Source organism: Biomphalaria glabrata, chromosome 18 (assembly GCF_947242115.1).
Source record: "Biomphalaria glabrata chromosome 18, xgBioGlab47.1, whole genome shotgun sequence".
Taxonomy (NCBI): Eukaryota; Metazoa; Mollusca; class Gastropoda; family Planorbidae; genus Biomphalaria; species Biomphalaria glabrata.
In genome coordinates, this window is record NC_074728.1 from 19,083,768 (window position 1) to 19,100,613 (window position 16,846).

The following is a 16,846-nucleotide window of genomic DNA, read 5'->3' on the forward strand; positions in this document are numbered from 1 at the left end:
GTTTGTGAATATTTCAATAACCTTCTCATGTATTAGAATGGATTCATCTGTGATTAGGATCTGAGTTTGTCCGAGCGCTAAAGGATTCAATGCCTAGTCAGGTTAATGGGGAGTTAATGGCTAAGTACGGTTGAACTTGGCTTGCCTTGGCTACCTATGAAGAAGGCTCGAGGTTTACTGAACGCGTAAAGGCATCACGGAAAAACCTCTCCCAGATACTCCCTCCCCCTCACTGGCCACAAATGATATTGGACCATAGTGCTCTGGCCATAATATAAGCATAAAAGTAGCGCTATATAAAAGCTATAAATAATAATATTATCCCAGTGAAGAATGTTTTCAAATCTTTGGTTTAGGTCGTCATAGAATAGTAAGTACTAGACATATTAAATAGTAGTGAGGGGCGAATTGATTATTATGATGCGTTGTCGAGAGGATAAATACGTTTGAACATGGCTTGGCTACCTATGAAAGGGGCTCGAGGTTCGACACCCGAGCAGAGTTGTGTTTACTGAGTGCCTAAAGCCAGCTCGGAAAAACCTCCCAGATACACCCCCCTTCCACCAATAGTCCACAAATGAGATTGGACCATAGCCGTCTGAGCATGCTAAAAGCATGAAAGTAGCGCTATATAAAAAGCTAAAATTTTATTAAAAAAAAAAACAATTCAAATTATCCGATCCGATAAACTGGCTCTTAGCAAATACATTATTTCGATTGTATACAATGTTAATTTTGTTCTGCGGACCCTCTTCCGTCGTCTAAATATTGACATTCCTTAGAAAAATAAAAGTAAAACAAAATAAAGTATCTGATTGATAAGAACAGAGAAAGAAAACTGTATAACATGTTTAACATTTTGTTATAGACCCTAAAGAAGAATGTTCAGCATCTTGCTATGGACACAGCTAGTCTGGATCGTTTCAGGTCAGTTAATGTCACAGTGAAGAATTGATTATTGGAACAAAAATATATTTATTTTAATGTAAAATATCCATTTACTACCGTGCGATGATGTCAAGGTCATCCCGAAATTCAAAATCCCAGTCATCTCCCAGATTGGATCCTGAGACCCCTGAGAAGGCCAAGAGGGTTTGAATCTTTAAATTGTTTTGTATAGACACCTTTGTTTCCACACACGATCATCCGCCTGTTTTTGGTCAATAAATGACTGCACATGTGCTCACGGGTCAATGAGAGAGAGTAGTCCTTAAGGGACTGCAGGCACGACATGGCCTAAATTGTGCCGATGTGCCTCAAATCAAACAAACAAACAAACAAACAATGAGACTCATAGGCCGGCTAATGTGCGAACACAGTGACCTGAGACCAATAGAGGAAAATATTTCAACACACTCATATTTGAGAACACTTTTTGAAAGTGTATATCTTGAGAAAGTGGGAAGTGGGGCTGATAGGGAGGGCTGATTACCAGACTCTAAGCAAGGTAATTAGAGTAATAATGCATCTATACATAAACAGGCCACATGAGAAGGCACATACACGCGGTGCATAGCCATTAGCCGTCCGGAGGGCGAAAGTTGTCATTATTAAAACCATAGATATATTCCTAAAAACCCTAACTGACTCACCTTCCTCTAATTGGCCCACTTGCGGTGGCAGTTACTAGTTATCTTGCCTCTAGAAAAAGTAAGCGATAATCATAATAGAAATCGCAGGGGGGTTAAATTTAGCAAAATCGACTTTTGATTCTCAATTGCGACCCGATATGTTTCTTTTTTTTTAAAGCCGGCATATCAAAAATATCTGTGCTTGTTAAGAAATACTTGAAATACATGATGCGTAACTTTCTTTTGGAGACATTGTATTAAAATATATATTTTTTAAAATCTTAAAGCTTATAGCACTCACTCCATTCGTTTGTCTGTCTGTCTGTCTGTCTGTCTGGTACGAGATTTGTACACGTTATCTCTCCCGCTTCCCATTCTCGAAGAAAAATTTAAACTTTGCACAATTCCATGGCCCTTAGGAAAAGTAAATTTATCTAAAAGAAATGGAAATAAATCTTACAGTATTGATTTATATGGATGCAATTGTGCAGCTCTTTTCCTAATATAAGCTTTGTTTTTAAATTTGATTGAAGTTGTCAAATGAAATAGTAATTAATCGTATGTGTTTTTGTGTGTAAAGTTTATTTTAAAAAATGATTTATATAATCTATATTACAGTTAATTGATTAATTGATTGATTCACTGAATCATCTATCACTAATTTTCCACTTGACTAAGACTAAGACTGCTTTATTGATCCTTGTGGAAATTTGTTGTGATTACAAAGACTCTTTTCTCAAATAAAAACCAACACAACTGAAACATTCACATAAATAGAACATACACAATATAAAGAGTTCATTGAGTGACTACACACAGACGTCTAGATGCTTTTCACGTTCCCTAATCAACGAGTAGAGCTGATACAGTCTGACCGAGTAAGGAACGTCTATTTTTTACAAAGCTTATATCCTCTGTCTGTCTGGTAAAAACTTTGTACGCGTTATTTGTCACACCACCAATCTCGGATCAAGCTGACGTTTTGCAAAAATATTTCTTTTACCTGACAACACAAGAATCAGTAAAAAAAATAATTACCTATTAGTTAATTGACTATTAGGAGGTAATTGAGCGGTAAAGCGCTTGGCTTCTGAACCGGGGGTCCTGAGTTGAAATCCTTGTGAAGACTGCGATTTTTAATTTCGGGATCCTTGGGCTCCTCAGAGTCCACCCAGCTCTAATGGCTACCTGACATTAGTTGGGCAAAAGTAAAGGCGGTTGGTCGTTGTGCTGGTCACATGACACCCTCGTTAACCATAGGCCACAAAAACAGATGACCTTTACATCATCTGAAAAGTCTGAAAGGGAACTATAATTGACTATTGGTAATAAATTATTTTGTTAGGTATCTCGAAAAAAAGAAAGAAATTGTAATTGACTGAAGTGGTGATATAAGCTGCATTAGTCCCCTTTATGGGTCGTCATCTGAGTCTTAGTGAACACAAACGTGAAATAGGACGAGGCTATAGAAGCAATAGATAACTAAACTCTCCACTAGCAGAGTGGTAACCGTGTTGGCTTGAGAAGTCTGAGAAGGCTTGAGCCATGAGTACGAATTCATTCGTGCCTCCTTTTTTTAAATATATATTCTTATACATGCTTTTATTGCAAGTCTAGATCTATTAGGGAGGGCCGCATCAATCTTCGCTAGACTCCGACCAAGAGTTTGGGAAAACCAGAAGCTCACCACAGCGACCAAAATGGAGGTCTACAAGGCAAGCGTTCTTAGCATGTTACTGTACGGCAGCGAGTCGTGGACAACCTACACAAAACAAGAGAGAAAACTTAACTCACTCCACTTGTGCTGCCTTCGAAGGATCTTAAAAATAACATGGAAAGAAAAAGTGTGTAATACTGGGATCCTCGCGAGAACGGGGCTTCCCAGCATCTTTACGGTCCTCAGGCAACTGCATCCCGAAAATCATTCTGTACAGGCAACGTGATAAAAAGGGATTTAAAATCAGTGAACATTGATACTGACCATTGGGAAGACATAGCCTTAGACCGCACTAGTTGGAGAGAGACGGTGCCCAAGAAAGCTATGGACAGCGAGATAACATGGGCCTCGATTCTTGAAGAAAAGCGTGCCACACGGAAAAAGGCCAGCTCCTCTACCACCAAAGCGAACGTCACCTTGACATGCAGTATATGTGGACGGGAGTGTCTCTCCAAAATAGGGCTCCACAGCCATGTGAAAAAAGTGTTCGAGATGAACCATTTGACGCAGTTATGATGGAGCGGACGGCCGCCGCCTTCCAAGAATTTTCCGATTTTGCTGGGGCATTTTTGTTCAAAAGCTGGTTTAAATATGGTAGTGTTGTTAGTGTGGTTTTCGATGCCCAATTTATAATGCTGTCTAAGGGGTGCAACAGTTTATGATAGAGTGGACAGGACCAACATTTGTATATTGTAGATGTAGGACTATTTTCTGATGCGTAGAAAGGGGGAGTGGGGGATGGTATAGGTGATATGGGAGATCAGGTTCACTTGCAAACATACCTGTACTTGAGAGGGGTAGCATTCTAAAGCGGGCCTTGCAATTAGATATAATAGATACTAAAATTCAAGGGTTTTGAGATTTGGACTAAAAAAAAGGGGGGGGGGGAGGGCGAGAAAAGTGATCTAATAAAGTTCACAGACCAGAAATGAGTGTGTTTGGGAGGGCGATTTAAAGCGGGTCTTTCCAATAAAGCGTAACATACACTCTAATACGCTGACCAAATGGGGGGGGGGGATGTTGAAATGCGGGTAGTTTTATTAAGGGTGCTGAAAAAAAAGGGGGCGGGGTGCTACTCCCTAAAAAGTATTTGAGCACTTGAAGGATTTAGTAGGATAAAAGGACCCATGCTACACACACACACACACGCACGCGCTCTCTCTCACACACACACACATAAACACACACACACAAACAAAAATCATACAGCCTTTGGAATATTTCCAATAAGAACTGAAAAGCAGAATAATAGTCCGAGAGTGTAAATAACACTAGACCCTGTTTGTTAGGGAGGAGAGATATGAGTGGAAGTGGAGAGAGGTGATACTGGAATTCAAGGGCTGGTCTCATTCAAACTGATACATACAAGAATTGGTTGCCGAAAAGGAATGTAGTGAGGAGCGTTTAGCGCTATGTCATTCTATTGCAGGGGCGTAGCTAGGAATTTTCCATCGTTTGGGGGTCCTGGGACATGGCCCCTGCATTTTGAGCAATATTTAATTTATGATGTAAAGAACACTCAAGTGGGGGGGGGGGGCGGGGGGCGGGGGGGATTTTTTAATTCTTCCCCCTCCTCCCCCACCCTACCTACGCCACAGTTCTATTGCTATATGGAAGACTAATTGAGATGTTTAAGTCAAAATAAACAATATGTAGCCTGGAATCAAAGTATCGGGCGAAGACAGTAAGTAACGCTAGTTTTGTATATATTCTATGTCTTTTATCGCAGTAGTACAAAGTGTGCTGGTGTGAAAAAGCTTTATGCCTCCAGAGTGATAACAACAAAAGGTGTTCAATAAAAGCATAAACTTACGAAATACTTTAATATTGAAATACGAAGCCAAAGAAAAAAAAAGTTAGTTATTGTAATGTAGAGTTATTTTTTAAGTGCTGGTGATGTGTGTGTGTGGGTGTGTGTGTGGATGTAAAGAGTTATATCAGAATTTTCAGGCCAGAAGTATATGTGTATTTAGGAAGTCTATATAATAGGGATGTTTCAAAGAAAACAAAATCCCCTTAAAGACCTTGCGATCTATAGTGCAGATTTTGTTAAAGTCATGTTTCTTTGGCCAACGGTTAACGAGCAAGGTGTTATGTGGCCAGCACAACGAACAACCGCCTTTACTTTCCCAAACCAAACTAATGTCAGGTACCCATTAGAGCTGGGTGGACTCAAGGTCATTGTTTCTATGGCCGACGATTAACGAGGGTGTCATGTGGTCAGCACACAACGAATAACCACCTTTACTTTCCCAAACCTAAGTAAGATACCTATTTAAGTTGGGTGGACTCAAGCCGTTCTTCCTCCCCACTTTTTTCCAAAATAAAACAAAAAATCCCAGTTGTCACCGAGATTCAAAACAGGGGACCTCTCGGTTCAGAAGCCAAGCGCTTCATCCAACACGCCCATGTTCATTTACAGGCGATGTCTTAAATTTCTTCTTTCTCCCATCAGGTACAGACAAAATACTTTCCCTTTACGCTGTTCGTCCTTACAGCACCAGACTTGCCGTCACGTGCGCCACGGGCACGTTCAACCCCAAGGACCAGGCTGCGCCAGAGAACATCACCACGTTGGCATTGGAAAGGAGGCTGGTCAATCAAGCAGCCTTCACCCTGTTGGTTAAATTCACTCCGGATGATCCAGTGGAGGAGAATAGGATGATAAAGGTGAGCTAGCTAAAATATAGACGTCTATTATGCCCTGCCCATATTCTTCTTCTTCTTCTTCTTCGTTCTCATTTTACATGTCGGAGGGTTCATATCAGTAATCCTATATCAGAGATGAACCTCGCACAGTTCTCCGTATAGTTTTTTTTCTATAGGAGGGTTTTGAGGACAGAGTCTTGTTCGGGCTTTGAAGGACACGGTCAGCATTGTCCGGCGATGCTCCACAAGGGCAGGTTTCGTTAGTCCCAACTTCCATAACATATGTTGTTTCATTCTGTTGTGTCCGGTTTTGAGTCGAAAAATTATTGTTGGGCCCCTGTCCGTTGATTAATGTGATTAAAGTGTAAGGACTCAAGTACTATTTTTAGACAAGTGGGTTGATTGTACCGTGTAAAATAGCGTGATAAAAAGTTCCTTCTTCAGACCTTGTGATTTATGGGTCAGATGATGTAAGGGTCATCTGTTTCTATGGCCCACGATTAACAAGGATGTCATGTGGCTACCACAAGGACCAACAAACTTTTCTTTATCCTTCACTAATGTCAGGAACCATTAGAGTTCAGAGGCGCCCAAAGGATCCTGAGAGTAAAAATCCTCACTCTTACCAGGATTCGAACCTGGGACCCTAGGTTCAGAAGCCAAGCGCTTAACCCCTCAGCCACCGCGCCCCCAAAATAGCGAGATGCACGTGAAGAATGGAGACGGGTTCACGTGTGAATGTCGACTCGCGATACCAAGAAGGGATTAGAGAAAGTTCGATTTAACTCTTTCTCTCCGAACTGACGATACCAGCGTTGATTCCACCAGAATGTGGTAAATAATTACGGAGAGAAAGATTTCAAACTCACGGACATCTTATGAGTTCATTGGCGTTTTCGATACTACTGTAATGCCCTTGAATTAATCTCAGAACAGAGCCATGGTGCAAGGAGGCTTAGAAATGGTCGAGGTCCCGCGCATACCAGGAAGGTATTTGGAGAGATTGCCAGGGATCTTTATTCTCAGTGCTAGGAAGCCCGCCATTAGCGGGGCGGCCCAATGCATGGTGGTTTCAACCTAACATCAGGCTTGTGGGCGTAGGTGTTAGGCATTCCAAAGTCAGAATGGGGTCAGAGTGGGAAGCGTGGTCGAGAGGCCAAGTGCGCTTGAACTTGGCTTGGCTACCTAGAAGGGGGCTCGAGGTTCGACAGACTCGGGCAGAGTTGTGTTTACTGAGCGCCTAAAGGCAGCACGGAAAACCAACTCCTAGATACCCCCTCCCCCCCCCCCCCCCCACTGGTCCACAAATGAGATTGGACCAAAAAGCGCTCTGAGCATGCCATAAGCATGAAAGCTATAATAATAATAATAGACCTCGAGTAAATTGTGGGCTCAAGATTTCTTGTATTCTACATGCCACTGGTTGGGTTGAAGAGTTTCTCACCCCGAATAAAAAAACAAACAAATAGGAATCAGTAAGAAAACTTTATCTCATGATGGATTTATTTTTTTGCAAACCCTGTGTGCTATGATTATGAAACTATACTAAAGGAACAGTAACTTCGAGTTTTTTTTTTATAGTTTTTTTTTTTTTTTAGTTTTTTATTTACAAAGCCGTAAAGAAAAGAAGTCCTCTTCTGCGCATTTTCAATAAGTTATTGAGACAAAGATGGATTTTAAGCCTCGAACGCGCGTGTTGATTAGAAATATTTTATTTTTGACTATTGAGAAACAGATTCTTATAAACTTTATTCATTTTCAGACAAGCTATTAAGGTAGGTCTCTCTATATAGATCTAGTCTAGAATCCTTTCCATATTAAGTTGTATTCACTTCCTAGAAACCAATGTGCTAGCTAGACCAGGGGTGGGCAACATTTTTGTATCGAGGGCCGCATTAAAAAAAGTTTGGGAATGGCGGGCCGCATATATATATATATATATATATATATATATATATATCTTAGAAAGATAAGCTTGCTGTGTAGAACGTCTTTTAATTCATATGTGCACTGTATTACGATTTTTTAAAATCGCTGTTGTCTTTTTATATCACAATATCCTCACAAATATACATTTGTACTTAATGTGCAGTATTTTGCTTCTTACACTCGTGCATAATGTTTCTTAATTGTGAAACTATCTTACTAGTTGTTACCCCTGTGTGTGACTGCTGTCAAATTACAGTCAGTCAACATTGACCAGTGATTATACTTGTTTAGTTTCCACAAAAAATGCTTGCTCACTGAATGAGACAATTTATGTTCCGGAAGTTAAATTTCGGGACGAGCGAAGCCTGCCCTTGTGGAGCATCACCAAAGAATGCTGACCATGTCCTTCAATGGTGCATACTAAATCAAGGGACCCGAACAAGACTCTCCAAAGACTATTCGGAGAACTGCCTAATCTGGAAACCACTACGCGGTTCATCTCAGATATAGGATTACTGATCTGAACTCTTCAACATGTAAAATGAGAACGAAGAAGAAGAACTGATGTATGTGTACCCAAATAGTGTGAACAGCAGCAAGGTTTTTTTAAGTGTGGAATTGCAGCTTCTGGCACCCATAAAGCTCCCGTGGTAGTGCTGACTGGAACTTCTCTTTGCTTTGAGTTATGTCCTCTGGAGCTGAATCGGCTTCTCTTAATAAGTGTTGTTTTTTTTAATCATTTCACTAAAGATAGTTTCACCTTTCAGCAAAGGAAAATGACAAAAACTTTTTTTTTTTTTGCTTGCCTTTAGAAATGGGAAAGCCTTGTTTGAAAAGATTTAACATGCATTTACATTTCATATGTAAACAATCAATTGCAATAGTAACTATTAAAAACATAAAATTTTGTTTTCCATTCTTCATTAGAAATATTGGTAATAAACTCACAGTCGATGTCCTTCAAGTAACATATCAATTTCTTCCTTGAGATTTTATATTCTTCTCCCATGCTAGGCTAGCGGATAGATTGGATAATTTTTTTTCAAAATCAGAACTACCAGTGGTTAACTCCCCTGTGTTTAGTATTGGGATTCCACATATTGCTCCGCAATTTAAAGTTTAAATTATTGCAAACTTTCCTGTTTCAAGTTTATGGTTCTCAGTCAATGATCGCGCTCCATCAGTTGTTACACTTGCCATCTTGTTCCAAGCCTACCCAACACTCAGACATTGTGTCTTGAATTGCGTGTATTGATGTATAGCCAAAAAGCATAAACTTCATTTACTTAAAATCTTTTTATAATGAGACAGTTTCAATAATTTATATAGATATTTTTTTTATATTTGCATTTTAATTTCTATATACTGTGGGCACACCTTATTTAGGTAGGTGTCGGCGGGCCGCATAAAGCACCTCGGCGGGCCGCATGTGGCCCGCGCGACGTAATTAGCCCACCCCTGTGCTAGACACATTGTCTGGAAAAGTTGTCTTGGCATCATTATCAATGACTACATGAATAAACCAGATGTAGGCCGCACCTCTAGAAACGTTAATAAATGTATTTCGGATTTTGATCTACATTTCGCATTTCCATACACATATTGAAAGTAACCGCGATTTTTTTTTATTTTTTTTTGAGTATTAGTTTACGTGACTAGAAACGCTAAATCAGGTTTCTCTTATATTTTAAGAATATGCAGAAAAAAATGCAGATTACACATATGTTATATATGTTATTTGATTTCCTCGGAGATAGATATTTTTTAAAATATATTTTTTAAAGTTTTATTTCTTATTACCATATATTGTCATTGGAAATATGTCATTTTGGTTTTACTAGACTATCTCCCTTGAATTACTTGCCAACTTTTTTCGTGTGCTGTTTTGTCTTTCTTTCTAGCATCTATTAGATCTAACATTAAAATTCATTTAAAATGATAGCATAAGAACAAAAAACTCTCTTTAAAAAATGTTATTGAAAAAAAGAAGAAACAACTTCATCAATTTATTATTAACATTTTTTAAGACCTTCATTTCAGTAAATACACTTTAAAATTCATAAGTTGACAGAATAAGAACAAAAATCTCTGTTAAAAAAGTTATTGAAAGTTTAATATAGATAAGGGAGATAAATATGCTTAAAAACAACATGGTGGTCAGTAAAGGTATCTGGGCATCTAAACTATTACCTTTTTCTGGTCAGAATTTGGACTTGGCAGAACAAAAAAAGCGCCAATGTTGAACGGCGGAGAATGTGAGTTTTTTTTTTTTTTGCGGGGCAGTTTCACGTAATGACATATCTGCGATTACCACATGATATTTCACCAAGCCTTGTAAAAAATACCCGCCCTGGAATCACTGCAAACATATACCAATAGTAGAATGATCAAAAATAAAATATTTTTGTGATGATCTCTTATTCTAAAATATTATATATCTTGACTGAAAATGGATAAAGTTTTTAAAAATCTGTTTGAATAGGCCAACAAAAATTTTCTAATCAAAACGGGTATAATCCTTCTTTGTCTCAATAATAAAAAAAAAATACAGTGCAGGATGCGCAGACAGGATGCGCAAAGACCCAGTGTGTAGTTACTGTTCCTCTAGTGCACTTCCATGGTGTGATAAGATGTCTTTGTTTACTATCCAGAATATTCCAGAAGGACGGAATTGGGAGATAAAATTTTACGCCTTCACATGGGACATCATTTTTCAAATCGTTATGAAGGACGCCAATCACACAGATGTGGGAGAATATAGATGTTACTTCTTGGATAAAAACAAAAGCCTACACTACTCGATTATTGAACCACTAATAGCCATACGTGAGAGAAACTAGAGAGATAGTAACTGTTCGCTCTCCTTCTCTCTCTTTGTTACTCTCAATTTCGTTCTCTCTCTCTTTCTGTTCTGTTTCTATTTCTCTCTTGATTTCCCTTCTCTGTCTTTCACTCTTCTCTCTCTCTGTTTCTCTCTTTTTTTTATACATACTTTTTCTCTCGCTTACTCTCTCTCTCGCTCTCTTTCGCTCTCATTTGTTCTCTTTCTCTCTCTCTCTCTCTCTCTTCATTTACTCTTTTTTTCCCTTCTTTCTCTAATACTCATTTAGTTTTTAGAATTTTTTTAAATTTCGGAACATTAATGAATTTAGTTCTTAATATTTTTACTATTTCTTTAATTCGCAAATACTTTTTTATTCGCTCGTAATGACCGCCTAATTTTTGGTTAATGAGATTTTGGTTAGCGCTACTTTAAAACTGTTCTGCTGCCACTGTTTCTTTCAACTTAGATCCAGTGGCTACATTCAGCGCATAAAGTGGCCAGATTTCTCTACAAAGATCTGCCAAAATTAAAATTTTACAGCCTTTTCCTCAACGCCTCCAATTCTTCTTCTTCGTTCTCATTTTACATGTCGAAGGGTTCAGATCAGAGATACTATAGCTGAGATGAACCGAGCAGTGGTTTTCTGATAAGACAGTAATCCGTATGGTTTTTCTTCTATAGGAGGGTTTTGGGGCCAGAGTCTTGTTGTGACCTCTTGATATGGTGTGCAGATCTGAAGGACATGGTCAGCATTCTCAGGTGATGCTCCACAGGGGCAGGTTTCGCTAGTCCCGACTCTTAGCTTCCGGCTCCACTGATTTTAAGGTCTTTTAAAGAGGTGCAGTGCAATGTTAACGCGAACTGCTCGGTTTTTGTTATTTGCAATTTCAGCCTTCATGTTGAGGCTTTTTTTTAGGCGAACATGTTGTGTCCTGTGTAAGGACATGTCCTGTGAATCTCATTTCAGTCACCACTTTTTTTAGGGTGGTAGGGCCGATTGGACAAAAAAAATTTCTTGAGTAATTAATGCTTTTCTTAGCATACTTTTCAGCCATGGGAGGTGTGGTGGCTGAGCGGTAAAGCGCTTGGCTTCCGAAACGGGATCCAGGGTTCGAATCCTGGTGAAGTCTTAGATTTTTAAATTCGGAATCTTCGGGTGCCTCTGAGTCCACCCAGCTCTAATGGGTACCTGGCATTAGTCGGGCAAAAGTAAAGCCACGTGTAAACTTCTTTTCCACCTTCCAAGTCTATTACTGAAGAGGTCGGTGGGTGAGCGGTAAAAGATTGCTTGACTAGAAAGCCCAATTTTATGTTGTACATTCGTACTTTCTTTGGTGCCCCATGCCGAGATGTAGTAGTATCGAAAACACCAATGAAATCCTAAGATGTCTGTGAGCGGTTAAGCGCTTGTTTTCCGAAACGGGGGTCCCGGGTTCGAATCCTGGGATTTTTAATTTCGGGATATTTGGGCGCCTCTGAGTCCACCCAGCTCTAAATGGGTACCTGACATTAGTTGGGAAAAGTAAAGGCTGTTGGTCGTTGTGCTGACAACATGACACCCTCGTTAACTGTGGTCCACAGAAGCAGATGACCTTTACATCAACTGTCATATAGATCGCAGGGTCTGAGAGATTTGCTTTTCTTTTTTTAAAAAATATTTTAAAGTCTATTACTGGCTCCAAATGTTATTTATGAAGATTGATGGTTTAGGCCTACAACAAAAACAATATTAATTTTATTTATAAAGATTGATGGTTTACAACAAAAAAAAAAAAAAAAAGCAAAAAAAAAAAAAAAACAACAACTCAAACGATAAGTAATTATTTTGTTTGGTATCTCGAACAAGGGAAAGAAATTGTAATTGACTGAAGTGGTGGTGTAAACTGAATTAGTCCTCTTTATAGTTCGTCTCTTGAGTCTTAATGAGCACAAATCTGAAAAAAAGAGGACGAGACTATAGAAACTATAGATAATTATACAAACTTCCCTGTTCATAAGCTCTTCGCTAGTAGAGTGGTTACCGTGTTGGCATAAGAGGCCTAAAAAGGCTTATAAGCTTTAGGTGTTGATCCAGGTCGATCCTCCTTTTAAAAAAAAAATTATAAATGCTTTTTTATTGCTAGTCTCTATGGAATAGTCTAATTCTATTACAAATTTAATTGGATGAATAATGTACCAATCAATACAAGTATGCTTAATGTAAGCTTCGTTATTTTGTCATATACTGTGTCTGCAGAGTATGTTTTATCAGTGTGTCTTTTATTTTTCATTTTTTAGGTTTTACTTTGGTTTAAATGATCACCCATATTTTCTCTTTACTTCTCAAAGCATTTTAATTGCTTGAAGAAATTGATCAGAATCTTTGAAATCTAAGTACGACCAAAGAGCAGATCGGATTAACTTTTAATGGGAAAAAAAATCCAAACAATTCTCTTTTTCTCATTACATATCAATGCTTCATAATTCTACTTGCAGCTAGTCAGCCAACCATAAATGTTACCAAAATCAGAGTGGGAGAACCTTTCTATGTACAGTGTGACATGTTCAGGCATATGGCTACGCTCAGCCTGCGAATGGTAAATGAGCGCAGCAAATTCGGGTTAATATCGCTGTTTTCGTATGATCCTATCACGGATGCTCATAACCCACAGGGCCCCAATCTCTTCACGGTAGGTCACTGGAAAACATGTCACGAAATGACTTGTGCGGCCCACAAGGAACGTGTTTGTCTGTTTGTCTGTCTATCTATCTATCTATCTATCTATCTATCTATCTATCTATCTATCTATCTATCTATCTATCTATCTATCTATCTATCTATCTATCTATCTATCTATCTATCTATCTATCTATCTATTCATTCATCCATCCATCCATTCATCCATCTATCTTTCTATCTATCTATCTATCTATCTATCTATCTATCTATCTATCTATCTATCTATCTATCTATCTATCTATCTATCTATCTATCTATCTTTCTGTCTGTCTGTCTGTCTGTCTGTCTCTCTGTATGTCTGTCTATCTCCTTCTTATCTCTATAATCGTGCGGAGCAGTAAAGCTCCCAGTAACATCACGTGACGCCTCCGTGGTAACATGAAGTAGTTGAACTAAATATTCCAATAACGGGGGGGGGGGGGATCAAAAAGGGCCACTGCCTAGTAAAGTAGTTAGGCTAGGGGAGACGGATGTCCAAATTTGAAAATCCCCCTGGGCCCCCACTCGAGAGGGGCCCCAAACGAGAGTCCGAATTTTGTTTTCACTTTAAATATTAGGCCATTATCTTATGTCATGATGTCGAATATCAAAATGTTAGGACCTCTAAAGGTCAAGCACCCTGGGCCCCCCAATTCCTTAGCTACGCCACCTCTCCTGCCTATATACTTAGAGGCCAGCTTTTTTTTTCTTACCTCCTTCGGGTTTGGAATGAATCGAAAGTTGAAGGACTGGCTACTATTTGCATTCGGGCCGGTACCAAAAGGGGCAGGTAGTACTGCTGAATAGCAGCAAGTCAAGTTGAAGGACTGGCTACTATTTGCATTCGAGCCGGTACCAAAAGGGGCAGGTAGTACTGCTGAATAGCAGCAAGTCAAGTTGAAGGACTGGCTACTATTTGCATTCGAGCCGGTACCAAAAGGGGCAGGTAGTACTGCTGAATAGCAGCAAGTCAAGTTGAAGGAGTGGCTACTATTTACATTTGGGCTGGTACTAAAGGGGCAGGTGGTACTGCTGAATAGCAGCAAGTCAAGTTGAAGGACTGGCTACTATTTGCATTCGAGCCGGTACCAAAAGGGGCAGGTAGTACTGCTGAATAGCAGCAAGTCAAGTTGAAGGACTGGCTACTATTTGCATTCGAGCCGGTACCAAAAGGGGCAGGTAGTACTGCTGAATAGCAGCAAGTCAAGTTGAAGGACTGGCTACTATTTGCATTCGAGCCGGTACCAAAAGGGGCAGGTAGTACTGCTGAATAGCAGCAAGTCAAGTTGAAGGACTGGCTACTATTTGCATTCGAGCCGGTACCAAAAGGGGCAGGTAGTACTGCTGAATAGCAGCAAGTCAAGTTGAAGGAGTGGCTACTATTTACATTTGGGCTGGTACTAAAGGGGCAGGTGGTACTGCTGAATAGCAGCAAGTCAAGTTGAAGGACTGGCTACTATTTGCATTCGAGCCGGTACCAAAAGGGGCAGGTAGTACTGCTGAATAGCAGCAAGTCAAGTTGAAGGACTGGCTACTATTTGCATTCGAGCCGGTACCAAAAGGGGCAGGTAGTACTGCTGAATAGCAGCAAGTCAAGTTGAAGGAGTGGCTACTATTTACATTTGGGCTGGTACTAAAGGGGCAGGTGGTACTGCTGAATAGCAGCATGTCTAGTTGAAGGAGTGGCTACTATTTGCATTCGAGCCGGTACTAAAGGGGCAGGTAGTACTGCTGAATAGCAGCAAGTCAAGTTAACGTGATTGGCTCAAGCCTCTTATAAAAGATCTTAATAGATTTTACGGTGTGATACTGGTCAAACTGTCAGGAAAGCCTCAATTCTTTATACACTTAATACACTCTTAGCGATTACCAAAATTTTTTCTATAGCTTTAAATGTAGCGTTAGTGTGATTCTACTCGGGAGAATCTGTTACCGGGCCCTAAAAAAATAAGTACTACTAATTTCCCGATGTTATAGTTGGTATCGTATGTAATAGTCTTTAGTTCCACTGGTAAGAAAACTGTCTCGGCGTGTAGAGTCACATTTAAAGTAAAGTTCCCCTATCAGACCTTGTGGTCTATAGGGCAGATAATGTAAAGGACATCTGCTTCTGCGGTCAGCACAATGACCAACCGCCTTTACTTTTCCCCAACTATTGCGAGGGTTACAGCTGGGGGGACTCAGAGGTGCCTAAAGATCCAGAAATTAAAAATCCCAGTCTTCACCGAGATTCGAACCCGGAACCGTTCTGAAGCCAAGCGCGCTTTACCGCTCTGCCACCGCGCCTCCATGTAGTCCCATGTTCTCTATATTATTGGGTTGGTTGGTTGGTCGCAAATTTCCCAGGAGTTTTTTCCAATAAGGATCCTGACACTCCAGTCCCACTAGTCCGTAATTCCGTTCCACAATAGGGGCCGTAGTAGTTGTGGGCAAGCTGAATTGGTGGTCCGTAGTAGTTGTGGGCAAGCTGTTCCGTTAACGGTTTTACTGCTGGATAAAGAATAGGAATAGGAAGAAATTTGCTGGCAAGCTGTTTCCACAAAAATCTGTCACTGGCAATGTCTGAAGCCTCTTCCCACCTGCTTTGAGGACCTCCATGAAAGTGTGACGCCAAGTTGTACTAGGATGTCATCGCAACTCTTATGCGTAATTCATTTTGTCGGAGAACATGCCCCGCAAACCTCATTCGACGCTCTGTCACAACCTTACTAAGGGGTCGACTCCCATTTCGGCATAGGATTTCCTTGATTTAGACCCGATCTCTATAACTGACTCCTAAAATCCGTCTTAGTCATCTTTGTAGAGCCACATTTAGTACTTTTCAATTTCATTGCACTTTATTAATGGAGCCCAGCCACTGATAGACATGTGTAACTTCTCATGACTACGATCTTGGAATTAGGTGACTATTTTGCTTTAGATGTTATATTGAAAAGGGAAGTTTTATCGTAAAAATCATCTGTTGGGGGGTTTTAAACTAAAATATATCTGGAGTTGTTGTTTTTTTAAATTCAAAACCACATTTAGCTACGGTCATAGAATTTGGTGACTGTAGTTTTCTTTAGAAATACTATTGAAGAGAGAGGCTGTCAACCTTAAAACGCTCTGTAGGTGGATTTTAAACTCAAAACTATCTTGAGGGGTTTTAAACTTTTTAAAAAGCCATCTGGAGGAGAGGGATTGAAACTCAAAATCACCCATTGGCTTGGCTACGCTTTAAGAATTTTAGTGTGTAATTTGCAAACCCCTCTGAAGGGAAATTTAAACTCAAAATACCCAATAGGCTTGGTTACGTTCATAGCATTTTGATTGCGAAATTTTTACTTTGAAGATTTATTTTTTAGTTTCAGACCCAGCTGAAGAGGCCTATGCTCATAGCATTTTGAGTGCGTAATTTGCTCTTTTTTTCTATATTGAAGAGGTATTTTTAGCTTCAAATCCAGGTGAAGAGGGGTTTA

General features: G+C 39.7%; 1 protein-coding gene across 1 annotated transcript in view; it reads left to right on the top strand.

Moving 5' to 3' along the window:
• LOC106062887 (uncharacterized) overlaps positions 1-16,846 on the top strand; it is a 43,958-nt gene that overhangs the window by 1,099 nt on the left and 26,013 nt on the right. Inside the window, exons 2-5 of the mRNA XM_056017846.1 lie at positions 869-927; positions 5,744-5,958; positions 10,518-10,692; positions 13,166-13,359. Coding sequence (XP_055873821.1) covers positions 882-927; positions 5,744-5,958; positions 10,518-10,692; positions 13,166-13,359 — 630 coding nt within the window. The 5' untranslated portion in view covers positions 869-881. The remainder of the gene's footprint in view (positions 1-868; positions 928-5,743; positions 5,959-10,517; positions 10,693-13,165; positions 13,360-16,846) is intronic.